Here is a 19,990-nt window from a genome sequence, read left to right as displayed (position 1 = left end):
TCTTACTCTAAGCTTTCAAGGAATTACATAGGGAACCCTGGTGGTGGAACGCTTTGCTAAGCTGCTAACTGAAAGGTTGGGGATTCAAACCCACCCAGTGGCTCCACAGGAGAAAGACCTGGAAATCTGCTCCCCGAAAGTTTACAGCCTAGAAGGCCCTATGTGGCAGTTCCACTCTATTGTGGGGGTCGTTATGAGTCAAATTAAACGGAAAAAAAGTCAACTGTCTCACTATTGTAGTAAAATGAATTCCTTTACTTATTGGTACCACAGCCTTGGATTAAACACATCCAAAAGCCTTTTAAACAAAGTATGAAAAAAATTACAAAACAAAAAGATGTCAAGATAACAATTATCTAAAAGGGCTAAGCAGAGGAAACAAGGGTACAATGGTACCCAGTACAGCAATTATCACAACATTAAAAATTCCCGATAATCAATATAGTTCTAAAATTTAATCTTTATAATACTTGATATTAAATAAAGCAGACTTCAAATACAACACAGTTTTACATACAGACAAATACGTTCTGTAATCTGTTAGAAGCTCCAACCCTAACAAGTCAAATCACATTAAAAAAAAAAAAAAAAAAGGTGCTTACCTCAAAGTCACACTCTTCTCCCACAGCGTATTTGGTCATGATCTCCAACCAAGCACTGTCTACTAGCTTCTCTAAGGAGGCTGTATTATGGTGAACCATTTCCAGAACAAGCTTCTCATACCAGGCAGGGAACTCCTCCTTCAGCCTAAATAAATGTTATCAGTTACCAAGAAAAAGCAGGAAAAAATCTATCCAGAGATCTAATTCAGGTCAATTCAAACACTTATTTAACAAATATATGCAAGGCACTAGGGAATACAAAGATTAAAGACGAGGTAGCATATAGGAAAAAGCCAAGAGTTTTGTCCGACTGAACTAGGCAGGTTACTTTTCTTATCCCTAAAATGAAAACAGAAAAATTGGACTTTTTCCCATCACTTTCTGTTCACACTGTGTTTCTCTTTTTAGGTGTGAATTATTTATTCATGTCCTTTTATTGGTTATGAGACCGCAGCTTGATTATATTTGAATAATGTCTCAGACAATAAAATGCTTTCATACACATTCATTCATTTAGATCTCACAATACCTTGTGAGGTATCTAGAATTTTCATTTTACAGATGAAGAAAACAAAGGGTTAACATGCTGGAACCACGGCTCGAACTCCCAAGTCCTTGCCAAGTAAAGCAACAAGGTACCCTTTTTCACTTACTAAACTAGGATAAAAAGTTGTTTTAATTATTATACCCAATTTGAGCAAGTGAGTGGTACAAAGTGGCACTCATATACTGTTGACAGACTATGTTTCAATCATTCTGAGAAACAATTTGGCAACTTTTTTTTTTTTGGTGCCATTAATAGAACCCAGGTCTCAAGCGAACCCAGTACTTTTATATCAGCAAAAGAGTAAAAAAAGGATTAGAGTACTAACTTGTATGTTCTTTCAACTTATCTGTTACCAAGAGAAAGAGTCAATGGGAAGTCCACAGAAAAGGCTACTACTCCAAACTCCCAGGGAGTTCTGTTCTACCAGCCCTGGTTTCTACCTATCTTTTGCATGCTCCTGCTGCCCAAGTTCTGAGTGCTGTACTTTAAGGAACAACCAGACAAGCAGGTACTTTGAATATACACAGGTTTTAAAGACACCTCCTCATTTAAATAAACTGTCATCAAATTGCGTTTTATTTTTTTGACAGCTGCTGTAAATACTGTCAGAAATTTCAAGTGACCAAAAGATAAAGAAGGCTTTCTACTTATTTGCTGCCTCCATATTACTAGATTACATCAGATTATTTTGCTTAGAACCACATTTCCAGAGAATTTACAAAGTAACGGTATAGAGCAAGAACACTCCAAAGCCTTATAAATACCTAAAATAAGTACACACATTACTAAATACACATTCCACACTTTGCTACTAGCAACCTGCCACCAGGCAAAGGCACCCAACACCCATTTACACTGAGGTAATACATACCAATTTACACCCCATAAATTTAAATACAGAAGCTGCTTTAGAGCCAACACTCCCCCTTTCCTGACAACAGGAAGATGGTGTGGGGAAGACAACGCTTCTATTACTCACAGTTCAGCAACTTCCTGTTCCTCCTCCCAGGCCTCCTTGTGTGTTAGCTGGCTGCTTCCGGTGCTCTTACACGTCCAAATGCGCTCACTGTACCTTTCCAAGCGGGCTTCATACTCTCTGTTGGCAGTAGCTCAGGAAAACAATACTCAAGCAACAAAGACACCTAACCCACACCCATAAGATACTTATCTACATATATAAAAAAAAACCTACAATATCCTATTATGTATGGCATAATAAAATTAGAATCAGGGTTTTCAATTAGCAAATCCAAAATGAGATGATTAGATTACTAACTTGTGGCACAGTGGTTAAGAGCCTGGCTGCAACAGGGGTTGAACTGGACTATAAGACAGAAAATGATACTGATGAGAAGTGAGCTTCTTGGCTCAAGGAGACACGTGAGACTATGTGGGCAGATCCTGTCTGGAGGTGCAATGAGAAGGCAGAGGGGGGACAGGAGCTGGTTGAATGGACACAGGGAATACAAGATGGAGAGGAGGAGAGTGCTGTCTCATTGGGGGATAGTAGCTAGGGTTACATAGCAAAGTGTGTGTAAGTTTCTGTATGAGAGACTGACTTGATTTGTAAACTTTCACTTAAAGCACAACAAATTTAAAAAAAAAAGAGCCTAGCAGCTAACCAAAGGCCAGCTGTTCGAATACACCAGCAGCTCCTTAGAAACCCTATGGGGCAGTTCCACACTGTCCTACAGGGTTGCTATGAGTCAGAATAGACTCGAAAGCAATGGGTTTGACTTTATGCTGTTTCTGCTTGTCACCAAGAAAAAAAGTCAATGAGAAGTCCACAGAAAAGGTTTCTATTCCAAATCCCCAAGAGTTCTGTTCTATCATTCCTGGTTTCTACTTAAAGTATGATTCATATGATTTGCCATGTTTTACAAATAGAATATCAATATTGTAATACAAATGTCGTTTCCTCAATTCACCCAAGCTTCATTTCAGGACTCACACCATATTAAAAATTTATAAGAAAGAATAAAGGCAAAATAAAACACAAATCATAAAAATAAGAATTTAAAGTATATGGAACTGTTACACAACTCAAACGGTCAGCACAGTAGCAGGAGGTAACCGCTCACGAGTACGTCATCACGACCGATTCCGAACACGCGGGAATCATCTGTGCGTGTGCTAAAGGCCCGTTTGCAGATGGCCTCTGAATTTTGGAAACACTTGCTGCTTCTTCAGATTTAAAAAATAAATTCTAAACTCAACAACAAAAAAGGTAAACCACTTAGTAAAAACTGGGCAAAGCCCAAGAAGGCAGACTACTTAGGAATAAATCTAACCAGGGACATAAAAGACCTACACACATACACACACACAAAAAAAAAACACTACTGCAAGAAACGAAAGGAGACCTATGTAGCTAGAAAAACATACCTTGCTCATGGATACGAAGACTCGACATCGTGAAAACGCCAATTCTACCCAAAGCGATCTACAGATACAATGCAATCTCAATCCAAATTCCAACAGCATTTTTTAACAAGATGGAGAAACAAATCACCAACTTTACATGGAAATGGAAGAGGCTCTAGATAAGTAAAACATTACTGAAGAACAAAGTGGGAGGCTTCACACTACCTGATTTTAGAACCTATTTTACCACCATGGTACTCAAAACAGCCTGGTACTCGTCTGGGCTAGCAAGCGGCCATCTAAGATACATCAATTAGTCCCAAACCGCCTGAAGCAAAGGAGCATGAAGAACACCAGACATAAGGAAAATATGAGCCCAAAATGTTCACGATCATTAGCCGTTAGAGAAATGCAGATCAAAACTACAATGAGATTTCATCTCACTCCAACAAGGCTGGCATTAATCCAAAAAACACAAAATTATAAATGTTGGAGAGGCTGTGGAGAGATTGGAACACTTATACACTGTTGGTGGGAATGTAAAATGGTACAACCACTTTGGAAATCGATTTGGCGCTTCCTTAAAAAGCTAGAAGTAGAACTACCATACGATCCAGCGATCCCACTCCTTGGAATATATCCTAGAGAAAAATGTGAGCCCAAGAGACAAAAGGGCCACATAACGTCTGGGGTCTTAAACGCTAACAAGCGGCCATCTAAGATGCATCAATGAGTCTCAACCGACCTGGATCAAAGGAGAATGAAGAACACCAAGGTCACAAGATAATTATGAGCCCAAGAGACAGAAAGGGCCACATGAACTAGAGACTTAACATCATTCTGAGACCAGAAGAACTAGATGTTGCCCGGCCACAACCAATGAATGCCCTGACAGGGGGCAAAACAGAGAACCCCTGAGGGAGGCAGGAGATCAGTGGGATGCAGACGCCAAATTCTCATAAAAAGACCAGACTTAACGGTCTGACGGAGAATCCCAGCGGTCATGGTCCCCAAACCTTCTGTTGGTCCAGGACAGGAACCATTCCCGAAGACAACTCATCAGACATGGAAGGGACTGGACAATGGGTTGGAGAGAGATGCTGATGAGGAGTGAGCTACTTGTATCAGGTGGACACTTGAGACTGTGTTGGTATCTCCTGTCTGGAAGGGAGATGGGAGGATAGAGAGGGTTAGAAACTGACAAAACGGTCACGAAAGGAGAGACTGGAAGGAGGGAGCAGGCTGACTCATTAGGGGGAGAGTAAATGGGAGTATGTAGTAAGGTGTATATAAGTTTACATGTGAGAGACTGACTTGATTTGTAAACTTTCACTCAAAGCACAATAAAAATAATTTTTAAAAAAAGGGGGGGCCACATAAACCAGAGACTTCATCAGCCTGAGACCAAAAGAACTAGAAGGTGCCTGGCTACAATCACTTTGGAAAACGATATGGCACTTCCTTAAAAAGCTAGAAATAGAAACACTATATAATCCAGCAATCCCACTCCTAGGAACATACACTAGAGAAATAAGGGCCATCACACGAATAGACATGCACACTTACGTTCACTGCAGTATATTCACAACAGCAAAAAGATGGAATCAACACAAATGCCCACCAACAGATGAACAGATAAACAAATTATGGTGCACGCACACAACGGAATACTAAATGCTAAAGAACAACGATGAATCTGTGGAACATCGCACAACATGGGTGAATCTGGAGGGCATTATGCTGAGTGAAATAAGTCGGTCACAAAAGGACAAATATCGTATGAGACCACTGTTACAAGAACTCAAGAAAAGGTTTACACACAGAAAAAAAAGCATTCTGTGATGGTTACGAGGGCAGGAAAGGAAAGAGAGGGGAAATCACTAACTAGATAGCAGACAAGTGTCAACTTCAGTGAAGGGAAGACCACCACACAGCATAGAGAACGTCAGCACAACTGGACCAAAGCAAAAGCACAGAGGTTTCCTAGACACATCCACTTTTGAGGGACTGAGCAGCTGGGGCTGGAGCCTGGGGACCATAGCCTCAGGGGACCTCTAGGTGAACCGGCATAACACAGTTCACTAAAAAAAAAAAAAATGTGTTCTATATCCCATCTTGCTGAGTAGCATCTGGGGTCCTAAAAGCTCGGGAGCAGCCATCTAAGATATATCTATTGGTCCCATCCCACCTGGAACAAAGGAAAATGAAGAAAACCAAAGACACAAGGAAAATATTAGCCCAAAGGACTAAAGGAACACATGAACCAGAGACTCCACCAGCCTGAAACCAGAAGAACTGGTGCCCAGCTACCACGAACTGCCCTAACATGGATCATAACAGAGAGTCCCAGACAGGGCAGGAGAAAAATGTAGAACAGAAATCAAATTCACACAAAAAGACCAGACTTACTGGTCTGACAGAGGCTGGAGGAACCCCCAGAACTATGGCCCCCAGATGCTCAGCTAACCCAGAACTGAAAGCATTCCTGAGCCCACTTTTCAAAGATCAGACAGGCCTATAAAACAAAAAATAACACACATAAGGAACATGTTCTTAGTTTGATCAAATAAACAAAACCAAATGGGCAGCTGCTGTCCAAGAGCAGGATGAGAAGGCAGGAAGGCCAGGAACTGAAGAATGAATGCGGGGTGGGAAGTGGCAGCACGCTGTCACATTGTGGGAATTGTAACCAATGTCACAAAACAACATGTGCATAAATTTTTGAATGAGAAATGTGAGCTGTAAGCTTTCATCTAAGGCATAACAAAACACACACACACATATATATTGAAAGGATTAAGAAAAAAAAAATTTGGCAAAGGACTTCAATAGGCATTTCTCCAAAGAAGATACACAACTTGCCAATAACCACATGAAAAGATGCTCAATGGAAATGTAAATCGAAACCACAATGAGATACCACTTCAACCCCATTTTGTTGTTAGCCACTATGACATCCCCGTAATCACTTGCAAACGGCCCATCCTGATCCATAGGGTTTTCACTGCCTGATTTTAGGCCAGGCCTTTCTTCCTAATCTTAGCCTGAAAGCTCCACTAAAAACCTGTTCAGCAGCATAGTAACATGTAACCCTCTACTGACAGACAGGTGGTGGCTGTGCAAGAGGGACACTGGGTCTCCCACGTGGACTGTGAGCCACTGAACCAGCCACTACCATGGCAATTATCAGTAAAATGGAAAATAAGTTCTGGTAAGGAGGTGGAGAAACTGGAACCCTCATGTATTGCTGGTAGGAATGTCAAACAGTACAGCTGCTGTGAAAAACAGTGGGGCAGTTCCCAAAAATATTAAACAGAGAGTTAACACATGATCCAGCAATTCTGCCCCTAGGTCTGTACCCAAAAGAACTGGAAACCAAAAAAACAACAAAACCACTGCCATCGAGTTGATTCCAACCCAAAGTGACCCTACAGGACAGAGCAGAACTGCCCCGTAGGGTTTCCAAGACTGTAAATCTTTACAGAAGCAGACGGACACATCTTCCTCTGGGGGAGTAGCTGGTGGGTTCAAACTGCTGACCTCCTGGTTAACGACAAAGCACTTTAACAATCGCATGACCAGGGCTCGTTAAGAACTGAAAACAGGGTCTCAAAACAGATATGTGTACGCAAATGTTCATGGCAGCATTATTCACCAATAGCCAAAAAGTGGAAACAACTCAAGTGTTCATCAACAGATGAATCAAAAAAAAAAAATTTTTTTTTTTTTTTAAACAAAACGTGGTATATACAAACAACGGAATATTTATTCCGCAACATAAATGACAATCTGATACATATAATAACATGGATGAACCCTGGAAACACTATGCTAAGCGAAACAAGTCAGATGCAAAAGGATAAATATTGTCTGATCCCACTTACATAAACTATCTAGAATACGCAAATGTATAGACCAAAGTTTATTAGTGGTCAAAGGAGATGGGAGAGGAGGAAGTGGGAAGTTAGTGTTTAAGGGGTACTGAGTTTCTTTTTGGGGTGATGAAAAACTTTTGGGAATAGTGATAATGGTTATACAACATGGTGAATGTAATTAATGTCAAGGAATTGTACACTTAAAAATGGTTAAAATGGCAAATCTCTGTTGTGCATATTTTACCACAATAAAATCTCTTAATTCTATGAAATCCTAAATATACCTTTGATAATAGTTACCCAGTCTTTATGTTGTCTCCAGTAATACTCCATTCACAAGATTACTCATCAGTCATTGCTCAGTCTTCTTCGTGGCGACATGGGGAGGATATCATCAGGGAAGTTAGTGTCATAACCATGGTAACTTGTTCCACACCATCCCAGGGGGAATTCAGTAGCAGCCAGCCATACTCAAATCCAAATGGCAAGCTACTAATTTACTTTCACACACAGCAACAGATGCTATGCAAGAAAACACACTGACGCCACAACTAGCAGGTTAGGTGCCAAACCCTGTACTTTCCAAGCACTTTTTATAGTGGTTGAAATAAAATTAAGACGATCCCTCTGTAATACTACCTCAAAATTTAACAAATATTCATGTTTAATATATAGAAATTCTTGATTTTCCAGGGTTATGACCAGTAAGAAGACAGACAACAGGTTTGTTTTTTGTTTGTCTGTTTGCACTGGGCAACCAAAACCCAAACCTATTGCCGTCGAGTCAATTTCAACTCATAGAGACCCTATAGGACAGAGTCGAACCGACCCACAGGGTTTCCAAGGAGCAGCTGGTGAATCTGAACTGCCGACCTTTTGGTGAGCAGCTGAGCTCTTAACTACTGCGCCACCAGGGTAAAATAAGGGCAGAGAAACAGTGAGTGAATTTAAACATTCAAAAGGCTTGACAGCATTCTAACACATTATTTAGCTACATTTAAGAAATTCACTGGGTCACTGGGTGATGCAAAGGGTTAAAGTGCTCAGGTGCTAACTCAAAGTTTGGAAGTTCTGGGCACCCAGAGGCACCTTGGAAGAAACACGTGGCAATCTACCTCCAAAAAATCTGCCACTGAAAACCCTATGGTGCAGTGAAATTTGTCAGTTCCAAAAGGACAGATATTGTATAAGACCACTATTATACGAACTTGAAAAATAGTTTAAACTGAGAAGAAAACATTCTTTTGTGGTTATGAGAGTGGGGAGGGAGGGAGGGTGAGAGACCGGTATTCGCTAATTAGATAGTAGATAAGAACTACATTAGGTGAAGGGAAAGACAACACACAATACAGGGGAGGTCAGCACAACTGGACTAAACCAAAAGCAAAGAAGTTTCCTGAATAAACTGAATGCTTCGAAGGCCAGTGTAGCAGGGGCAGGGATCTGGGGACCATGGTTTCAGGGGACATCTAAGTCAATTGGCATAATAAAATCTATTAAGAAAACATTCTGCATCCCACTTTGAAGAGTGGCATCTGGGGTCTTAAACACTAGCAAGCAGCTATCTAAGGTGCACCAATTGGTCTCAACCCATCTGGATCAAAGGAGAATGAAGAACATCAAGGACACAAGGTGATTATGAGCCCAAGAGACAGAAAGGGCCACATGAACCAGAGACTACATCACCCTGAGACCAGAAGAACTAGATGGTGCCCGGATACAACCAATGACTGCCCTGACAGGGAACACGACAGGGAACCCCTGAGGGAGCAGGAGAGCAGTGGCATGCAGACCCCAAATTCTCGTAAGACCAGACTTAATGGTCTGACTGAGGCTGGCAAGACCCCGGTGGTCAAGGCCCAAGACCTTCTGTTGGCCCAGGACAGGAACCATTCCCAAAGTCAACTCTTCAGACATGGATCAGACTGGACAATGGGTTGGAGAGAGATTCTGGTGAGGAGTGAGCTTCTTGGATCAGGTGGACACTTGAGACAATGTTGGCATCTCCTGCCTGCAGGGGAGATGAGAGGATGGAGGGGGTTAGAAGCTGGCGAAATGGACACGAAAATAAGAGAGCGGAGGGAGAGGGCGGGCTATCTCATTAAAAGGGGGAGAGTAATCGGGAGTGTGTAGCAAGGTGTATATGGGTTTTTGTGAGAGAGACTGACTTGATTTGTGAACTTTCACTTAAAGCACAATAAAATTAAAAAAAAAAAAACCCTATGGAGCGCAGTTCCACACTGACATGCACAGGGTTGCCATAAGTCAGATTCCATTCGATGGTAACTGGGCTTTTTTTGTTTAAGAGGCTCACTGCCATCAGAGAGAACATAAGACTGTAGTAAGATAAATACGTCCGGGGAAGAAGACGTTACATTATTATCAGTTGTTATTTTAAAAAGTAAGAATAATATGCCCAGTTCATTCTCTTCAGTTCTAGGCAGCCAACAGCACACATGTCTGGTACCACCTGGATGCTTCCGTGGTGCCTCAAATATAACTTTTTTAAAACTTAACCTCTCTTATCCCTCACTTCCCTCCCAAACCTGCTCCCCAACAGTCCCAATCTCAATGAACGGCCCTAGTGTCCAAGTGAGAAATGAGGGAGTCATCTCCATCTCTTCACCTCCTAACTGCAGCCACCTATATATTTCTCAATTCAGTCCCTTCTCAATAAGTCATTTATCTAAATCCAGCCTCATCCTCACTTCTCACCCAGCCATGACATTTTAAAATATTTTATTGGTCTCACTTGTAATCCTCTTCTTTGATCCTTTGTGCTTCTCACACCACACTGTTTTTCCTTAATCTTGCTTGTTAATTTTTAAACCCATGACTCCTTCTGATAACTTAAGAATCTTATTTGCCCTCAGTCCCCCTGAGATGCAACTATGTTCCCACAGAGAAGCAATCCTGTGGCCCCCAAAGAATCTAATCTCTCCATCAATCAACATTTTGTTAAACTTTGTTTTCTGTGGTTTATATTATTTTAGAAAAAAAAAGGGGGGGGGAGTTTTTCCAAACAAAATATATTTGAATTCCAAATATTTACTGAATATGGTTTTTCAAACTATGACAGTCTCTTTCATCCAAATAAGTATCTTTCCCACTCTCATCTGAAAATCTTATAGCATTCTCCTTCTGCTGACTTCACTCATTCCCATAACACTTCAATTACTCTCTACACACTGATAACCTCTGAGACAGACAGAGGTCTCAAGGAGCATTCTGGACATCTCCATCTGGATGCTCACAGCAACTCAACGTAAGAACGTCCAAACTGAAATCTTCACTTTCCCTCCCCCTGCTCCCAGTCAAAACACAGAGCAGCCAAGAGCGTTCCCCTTCCAAGGTTCTCTGCATCTGAGAACGACACTACCGTCTAAGTGAGAACCAAAACCCTTCTTTCCCCATCCTTTACCAACGTGCCATGTTATCGCTGAATTCCACCTACGGTGGGTCTCTCACTGCCCGGTGAGGCTCCCAAGGAGCCACTGGTGGATTCTGCCTTTTGGTCAGCAGCCAAGCTTTTCAGCACCGAGCCGCCAGGGCTGCCTGCAGGGACGGGGCCTTTCAGTCAGGTCACCGTCCAGGGACGGGGGCCTTTCAGTCAGGTCACCGTTATCCAGGGACGGGGCCTTTCAGTCAGGTCACCGTTATCCAGGGACGGGGGCCTTTCAGTCAGGTCACCGTTATCCAGGGACGGGGGCCTTTCAGTCAGGTCACCGTTATCCAGGGACGGGGCCTTTCAGTCAGGTCACCGTTATCCAGGGACGGGGGCCTTTCAGTCAGGTCACCGTTATCCAGGGACGGGGCCTTTCAGTCAGGTCACCGTTATCCAGGGACGGGGGCCTTTCAGTCAGGTCACCGTTATCCAGGGACGGGGCCTTTCAGTCAGGTCACCGTTATCCAGGGACGGGGCCTTTCAGTCAGGTCACCGTTATCCAGGGACGGGGCCTTTCAGTCAGGTCACCGTTATCCAGGGACGGGGCCTTTCAGTCAGGTCACCGTTATCCAGGGACGGGGCCTTTCAGTCAGGTCACCGTTATCCAGGGACGGGGCCTTTCAGTCAGGTCACCGTTATCCAGGGACGGGGGCCTTTCAGTCAGGTCACCGTTATCCAGGGACGGGGCCTTTCAGTCAGGTCACCGTTATCCAGGGACGGGGCCTTTCAGTCAGGTCACCGTTATCCAGGGACGGGGCCTTTCAGTCAGGTCACCGTTATCCAGGGACGGGGCCTTTCAGTCAGGTCACCGTTATCCAGGGACGGGGCCTTTCAGTCAGGTCACCGTTATCCAGGGACGGGGCCTTTCAGTCAGGTCACCGTTATCCAGGGACGGGGCCTTTCAGTCAGGTCACCGTTATCCAGGGACGGGGCCTTTCAGTCAGGTCACCGTTATCCAGGGACGGGGCCTTTCAGTCAGGTCACCGTTATCCAGGGACGGGGCCTTTCAGTCAGGTCACCGTTATCCAGGGACGGGGCCTTTCAGTCAGGTCACCGTTATCCAGGGACGGGGCCTTTCAGTCAGGTCACCGTTATCCAGGGACGGGGCCTTTCAGTCAGGTCACCGTTATCCAGGGACGGGGCCTTTCAGTCAGGTCACCGTTATCCAGGGACGGGGCCTTTCAGTCAGGTCACCGTTATCCAGGGACGGGGCCTTTCAGTCAGGTCACCGTTATCCAGGGACGGGGCCTTTCAGTCAGGTCACCGTTATCCAGGGACGGGGCCTTTCAGTCAGGTCACCGTTATCCAGGGACGGGGCCTTTCAGTCAGGTCACCGTTATCCAGGGACGGGGCCTTTCAGTCAGGTCACCGTTATCCAGGGACGGGGCCTTTCAGTCAGGTCACCGTTATCCAGGGACGGGGCCTTTCAGTCAGGTCACCGTTATCCAGGGACGGGGCCTTTCAGTCAGGTCACCGTTATCCAGGGACGGGGCCTTTCAGTCAGGTCACCGTTATCCAGGGACGGGGCCTTTCAGTCAGGTCACCGTTATCCAGGGACGGGGGCCTTTCAGTCAGGTCACCGTTATCCAGGGACGGGGCCTTTCAGTCAGGTCACCGTTATCCAGGGACGGGGGCCTTTCAGTCAGGTCACCGTTATCCAGGGACGGGGCCTTTCAGTCAGGTCACCGTTATCCAGGGACGGGGCCTTTCAGTCAGGTCACCGTTATCCAGGGACGGGGCCTTTCAGTCAGGTCACCGTTATCCAGGGACGGGGCCTTTCAGTCAGGTCACCGTTATCCAGGGACGGGGGCCTTTCAGTCAGGTCACCGTTATCCAGGGACGGGGCCTTTCAGTCAGGTCACCGTTATCCAGGGACGGGGCCTTTCAGTCAGGTCACCGTTATCCAGGGACGGGGCCTTTCAGTCAGGTCACCGTTATCCAGGGACGGGGCCTTTCAGTCAGGTCACCGTTATCCAGGGACGGGGCCTTTCAGTCAGGTCACCGTTATCCAGGGACGGGGCCTTTCAGTCAGGTCACCGTTATCCAGGGACGGGGCCTTTCAGTCAGGTCACCGTTATCCAGGGACGGGGCCTTTCAGTCAGGTCACCGTTATCCAGGGACGGGGCCTTTCAGTCAGGTCACCGTTATCCAGGGACGGGGGCCTTTCAGTCAGGTCACCGTTATCCAGGGACGGGGCCTTTCAGTCAGGTCACCGTTATCCAGGGACGGGGCCTTTCAGTCAGGTCACCGTTATCCAGGGACGGGGCCTTTCAGTCAGGTCACCGTTATCCAGGGACGGGGCCTTTCAGTCAGGTCACCGTTATCCAGGGACGGGGGCCTTTCAGTCAGGTCACCGTTATCCAGGGACGGGGCCTTTCAGTCAGGTCACCGTTATCCAGGGACGGGGCCTTTCAGTCAGGTCACCGTTATCCAGGGACGGGGGCCTTTCAGTCAGGTCACCGTTATCCAGGGACGGGGCCTTTCAGTCAGGTCACCGTTATCCAGGGACGGGGCCTTTCAGTCAGGTCACCGTTATCCAGGGACGGGGCCTTTCAGTCAGGTCACCGTTATCCAGGGACGGGGCCTTTCAGTCAGGTCACCGTTATCCAGGGACGGGGCCTTTCAGTCAGGTCACCGTTATCCAGGGACGGGGCCTTTCAGTCAGGTCACCGTTATCCAGGGACGGGGCCTTTCAGTCAGGTCACCGTTATCCAGGGACGGGGGCCTTTCAGTCAGGTCACCGTTATCCAGGGACGGGGCCTTTCAGTCAGGTCACCGTTATCCAGGGACGGGGGCCTTTCAGTCAGGTCACCGTTATCCAGGGACGGGGGCCTTTCAGTCAGGTCACCGTTATCCAGGGACGGGGCCTTTCAGTCAGGTCACCGTTATCCAGGGACGGGGCCTTTCAGTCAGGTCACCGTGATCCACCGCCTAGGCTGTTTCAGTGGCTGCCTCACTGACCTAGCTGCTTCTCGTCCTGAGGCCTGAGAGCCATTCTCAAAACTGCAGCCATAGTGATCTTCCTGACCTAAAAGCTTATCATGCTTCTTCCCTGTTTAGATTTTTCTACTAAATTTAACGCAAATTTCAAAATTCTCAGCCTGTATCACCAGGACCTGCACAGCGCAGTCCTTTCCTGTAACTGTCACCACTAAACAACCCCATCCCCGTTCCTACTTCTCTCACCTTTAAAAACTTCAACCTCACACAATCACAAACTCTTGAACTCGTCACTCCTCTGCCAGGTCACAGTCTTCTTTTTCATCTTACTAAATTCTAATTATTCTTTAAATCTCAACTATTCCAAGAAACATTCCCTGAATCCTCAAATATGGTAAATTGTATTACAGTTTTCAATCAATTCACCTTCTTTCACTAACAGGACTCTACACCTCCCCCCACTGTAACATGCCTTGCAGGGCCTCCTCACTCATGTTGCCTTGGCCAGGAGACTTTCTTTGACCAACAGATGTGAGCAGATGTGACATGTGCCACACCCACGCAGCGTTTTAAAAGATCATTATGGTTTCATACAGCTTTTTCTCTCTGCCACTAAAAAGACATGTTGCAAATAGGGACCGCTCCTTCAGTCTGAGTCCTGGGGTGAGAAGACACATGGTACAGCACCATAGATGCCAACATGTAACATGAGCAAAAAATAAACCACAGATGTTATAAACCACTGAGATTGGGGGGTTGTCTGCAATCCCTCCTTCAACAGACTTTAACCTCTGTGAAAGCAGGGACCATGTCTATTTTATTTAGCACTTTGGCCTCAGGAACCAGTACAAACCCCGACACACAGTTAAGACTCCATAAACATTTGTTTTAAAAAAACAGATTTTTCGTCCAAGATATAAGTGCTCCCCCTCAACGCTCTATACATCCCACTGTCTTATTATCATTACATGCATCGCTCTCCCACTAAACCAAAACCAAACCTACTGCCGTCAAGAAAGGAAAGCATCATTATATCCTAAGCGTAAGAGGAAATCCTGGTGGTGTGGTGGTTAAGTGCTATGGCTGCTAGCCAAGGGGTCAGCAGCTCGAATCCACCAGGCGCTCCTTGGAAACTCTATGGAGCAGTTCTACTCTATCCTATGGGGTCGCTATGAGTCGGAATCGACTCGAGGGCACTGGGTTTGGTTTTTTTTTTTTTTGAACCATTAAGAAGATTGGCATAGTAGATACTCGAATGTTTACTGAAGGAATAAACTGTTAAATATTAAAGAGCAAATCTCTAGAATAAGAAACAAACGATGTTAACCACAACTGCGTTCACCCCTTCTTAAAACAAGCGAAGAATAAGATCAAATCACATTAAACATTTTGTAGGCAGTGAAACAAGATCACAGAAGTCACCAAGAGGAAGGGAAATAATTTCTAAAGCAAGAGTTTTAGAGAAAAATAATCCAAGCTACAATTTCAGAATAAAAACTACAGTATCAGTTACAATCCAGAAGAATCTAAAAATCCTTGAAAACTATTTCCTGAAGACAACAGACCCAATATGCAAATATATTTTGCAAAACAGCCATAAAAATCAGTAAGGAGATTAGAAAGGTTTGCAGTTTCAAAATGATATGCCAACTGAAATACCACATGCTGTTCTCAAAAAAGCTAAAATAAATGCAAAGGAGAACAATTAAAAATGTGGAGGAAAATACAGTATTTCTGTATCAACAAAAATACTGAGATTCAGTCTGCAAAGCCCAACTAGGAATAAAGCGGACCGACACCTGTCATAAAAGACCACAATCTGACAGGGTCTTCATCTTATTCATCGTTGTGTCAGCACCACACCTGACGGTACACATTCACTGAATGGGTGAACACGTATTTCTTCACCACAAACTGGACTAGAACAAAAGGGGTCACTCTCATAATAGAAAGGTAGTTATTTCAGAAAGATAACTTTGAAAATACATTACTTCCAAAACTATGAAAAAGAAACAGGTTCAAGAAGAAATTTAAACAAATCTGTAAATGACATGTCCATAATAAATTAAATACATCCAGATATTCCAGTGTTACGCTATTTTAAAACCACTTAAAATGTGGCTAGATCAAACAGAGATGGACTGTAAGTATAAAATACACAGTGGATTTCAAAGACGGTATGAAGAAAGGAATGTAACTATCTCAATGGTTTTTATACTGACTATATATTGAAACAGTATTTTGGATATACTGAGTTTAAAAATATTATAATTAAATTTCACTTGTTTTTCCTTTTTTTTTTTAATGTGGCTACTAGAAAATTTTAAATTACATATGGCTTACATTCTATTTCTACTGGACAGCACTATGAACCTAAGGTTTACATCTTACGACAAATAACCTCTGATATTAACTTAAAAATTTTAGTAGACTAGTCCTCTAAACGAGATTAATATCAAAAGCCTGAAACTGAAATGCCTACAAGCCCTCCCTCAACAATCAGTATTTTCAAGTTTATGTAACTCTGTTCTGATTACTACTTTGACTATGCTAAGATAAGGCCAGCAAAACAAAATGAAAAGGGAAAAAAAAATCCATTAGAAGGCTATTGAATCGGCTGCCTCTAAATCCTACTTCAGATTTTAGGTTTCCAAAATGAATCACTCAAACTCCAACAACCACTCAGAGCAAATCCCAACTGAGGTTTTTACGTTCATGCAACTAGAGCACATATGATTCCTGATACGATGTCAAAGCAATTCTCCAAAAGTTTTGAAAACTATTTAAATAAGATATTTTCAAATATTAATCTCATATGCATCTACTTTTTCATGAGTTCAAGAGTTACCTTTTTGCCACAATATGCCAGTTCTTTGTTCTCTTTAGCCTTGTAAGAATTGTTTCTTTTAATAAAGTACCTGATAGACTGTAATAAAGTGGTCCAGAAAAGTATGGAGGTTAAAAAAGCATAACTGAAACCGGAAGAGTTCTAAGTGAGAAAATGAGAAACACAACCAACTCAAGATTTGCTTTTTATCCTATTTTCTCTCTTTGGACCACCTTATCATTAAGTTAAAAACTATTCTAATCTGGCATAACTTGATACTTAGAAGAAATTAAATAATAAAAACCTACATAAAAACTCAGTATTCCAACTATCCAACAAAATTCTGTCCTACAACTACAACTTAACTCTGAACTCCATCCACAGCTGCCCAAACCTTGCAGCATGCTCCAGTCATTCTCGCCTGTAACAACCACAGATTAACTTATATTCCAACACCCCTGCTCATGGAAAGGTTATGGACTACATGTTTCTAAGCTTTAGAAACTAGGACAGTTGAAGTAATACAACAAAAATATTAATCTAGAGCAGGCAACTTGTACCTTCAGTTCCTACTTAAGACCCATCTTGATTTACAGTCCAGTGTATCTTTATCATATTGTGAAAGAATCACATAATTTATTTTGATAGAAAGTTAATTTTTTTCCCACTAAGATCTTCTGTCCTGCCTGTGGTACTACCCTAGAAAGTTACGTACCATAGATTAAAGACCACAGTACAGTAAACAATCAGTATACACCACCAGTCATTAAACGTCTCCATTATTCACAACCACCACTGTAAGGTTAATAAATGTGCACAATATAAGACCTTCAAGAACATACCAACCCCTGAAGGAATTCCCCAATCTATTGCCTGGAAATAAGTTTTAAGCCCTGAACCAAAACTATCAAATGAAGTCATCTTTAAACTAAACAACCAATTCAGCTCATTTAATAAAGAACATTCACCTTGAGCATTGTGCTCTTTTAAAGGATTACCCATATGAGAGAAAATGGACAACGGTAACTCTAAAACACAGAATTTTAAAGGGCAGAGAGCTTAAGTTAATGGTGGTGAAACAACACGGGCAGAGACAGGCAGAATGATGACACAATGTGAAGTGTGTAACCATTACCAATGGCCCTTACATGTAAGAACTGTTGAACAGGTACATGTTCTGTTGTTGCGTATTTTCACCAAAATAAAGACCATACCAACCCACAGCTCTAAGTCAATAAAATATCACACAAATTTGCCACAGAGTATGTAGTCAAAAGGTGGGTGTTAGGAGAAAAAGTATCCAATTCTATTAAAAACATAATCATAAATACAAACTGAGAACTGGAAATAACAATACTTCAAATGCCGCGTTACCCAACCACATATTCTCCTCTATGAAACCAATAATAACCTAACAGAGAAATATGCCAACCTGCCAACCATACGGTACAACTGTGTAAAACCCGTCCTCGAAGTGCTTCCACTTGTAGCAATTCCCAAGGGAGCAATTTTCCCCCAATACGTAATACAATTTAAGGACTCTTGTTAAAAGGGGTTCTAAATACTGATATGAGGTGCTAACTTCAGCAGCATATATACTAAATACTGGCTTGTGAAATAAAAACTGAAACATTTTTGTTATACACATACTACTTGAACAGTTTCAGGTTTCAACTACCATCATTAAGAGAAACCCCTTATATATGAATTTCTATTTCAGCAACTGCACTAAGTGATCCTACAAAATCTGTGTTGCTATCTGGCTCAGCACCGATTACAGATGTAGAACCCGTCTCTTCTCTATTAGATGTTTCTCACACTCCACTAGAACCAGACCTGAAAAACTAACATGTTAACATTAGTGTATGAGCTGCCATTAACTGCTCAAAAGATTAATGACATTTGAAAAGGACGTGATAAATCTTTACTCCACTGCCGTTCCGGAATGTTATAAAAAGTAGGACTATCTTTAAATAATACTGTATTTAGTATAGCTAGAGGACTTTTCCAAACCATTCCAAAACTTCTAAAAGGACAAGAATAAGCACCAGAAGACCACTTTAAATGCAATTTTTCTTACACCACGAACTGACCCTTGCATGGATTAACACTGAAATTAATCAAAAGCGAAAAAAGAGCATTTTTAGTTCTCTTGGTTTCCTTACAGGGATGCGGTAGAAAGCACTGTAGTCCTGTCATTATTTACAGAGTCAATCGCAAAACTCTGGGCCCCTCTGGGCAAACGGGCAGGAGGACCCAACCATCTCCCAGGCCCATTTCAGCTCCTAGACGCTACAGTTGCATTTCAGAAGCTGTATTTCAACAGCGTTCCCACGGCGTGGACTCGTTTCCAAGTCCCTTTGTGTGTAAACAGCCACCCATCACAACTGCACCCGCAGAAATGGGATCCCCCCCGTATTACGTTAAATGGGGGATCAGAGAGATGAACTCGGCCACATGGACGCCACCTCCCCCTACACAGAAGGAAACCGCTAGGAAATCAAGTTCTCCCAAAAGAGGCTGATAAAACTAATCCACGAGCTTTCACTCTTCCGCGCGCACTAAACAAAGCGTGACTCAGAAATCTACCTTTTTTTTTTTTTCATTTAAGCTTCAAAAAGGATTCACCAGCCATCCATTAAAAAAGTGGGAGTCGAACACCCGAGCTAGAAGACTGCGCTCCTAAAAAACACCTAAACGATGGTTAGAAGATTAGAAACATCGGCTTTATGTTCCTAAAACACCTCCATACGAACTTTGAGCACGTTTTGGTATTTTATTTACAGAAAAGGAACCTTCACGTAAGAGCAAACACCAACCTCGAAAACGTCGCGCCCGTCTCGGCCTCGGTCCTCCGAGCCCGGGAATCGGCCGAGCCGGCCTCCAGCCCCTGGGGGAGCGGAGAGAACGCCCCCGAGACGGGGCCGCGCGCAGCCGGGGCTCCCGCAAGCCGGGGTCCGGGGGCCACGCGGGAGGACCCCAGGCTGGAGGTGAGGGCTTCGTCCGAAAACGCCGAAAAGGAAAGGAAGTCCCCCCAGAAAGACGCCCCGAGGCGGCCGCCCGTCGTCAGGCCGGGAACCGAGAGCCAGCCGGGGCCCCCCGAGGCCGCCTCGCGCCCCCCGACCCGACCCGGCCCGGCCCCGCGCCCCCCGACCCGGCGACCCCCGACCCGACCCGGCCCCGCGCCCCCCGGCCCAGCGGCCCAGGCCGCGCTGACAGCGGCCGAGGCCGCCCGCCCTGCCCGCGGGAAGGATACTCCCGGGTGCGGAAGGCCTCCTGCGTGTGCGCGATGGTGAAGAGCGGCTCCTCTCCGGGAAGCGGCTTCACCAGCGGGAACGGCTTGCGGCCCAGCAGCGGCGCCATGGCGGCGGCGGCGCCCTCGTCGCGCTC

The 19,990-nt window shown here is 44.2% G+C and overlaps 1 protein-coding gene across 3 annotated transcripts in view; it reads right to left on the bottom strand.

The window, feature by feature from the left end:
* BAZ1B (bromodomain adjacent to zinc finger domain 1B) overlaps positions 1–19,990 on the bottom strand; it is an 85,092-nt gene extending 65,102 nt beyond the window's left edge. For all 3 annotated transcript variants that reach the window (XM_064296125.1, XM_064296126.1, XM_064296127.1), the window contains exons 1-3: positions 19,857–19,990; positions 2,129–2,245; positions 603–747 (exon numbers count right to left, since the gene is read on the bottom strand). In XM_064296125.1, the coding sequence (XP_064152195.1) occupies positions 603–747; positions 2,129–2,245; positions 19,857–19,963 (369 nt within the window). In that variant the 5' untranslated portion in view covers positions 19,964–19,990. The remainder of the gene's footprint in view (positions 1–602; positions 748–2,128; positions 2,246–19,856) is intronic.

This window comes from Loxodonta africana, chromosome 12, assembly GCF_030014295.1.
Source record: "Loxodonta africana isolate mLoxAfr1 chromosome 12, mLoxAfr1.hap2, whole genome shotgun sequence".
In the NCBI taxonomy this organism is placed as follows: domain Eukaryota; kingdom Metazoa; phylum Chordata; class Mammalia; order Proboscidea; family Elephantidae; genus Loxodonta; species Loxodonta africana.
The sequence above is the reverse complement of the archived record's forward strand: the minus strand, read 5'-3'. Positions and strand labels throughout refer to the sequence as shown.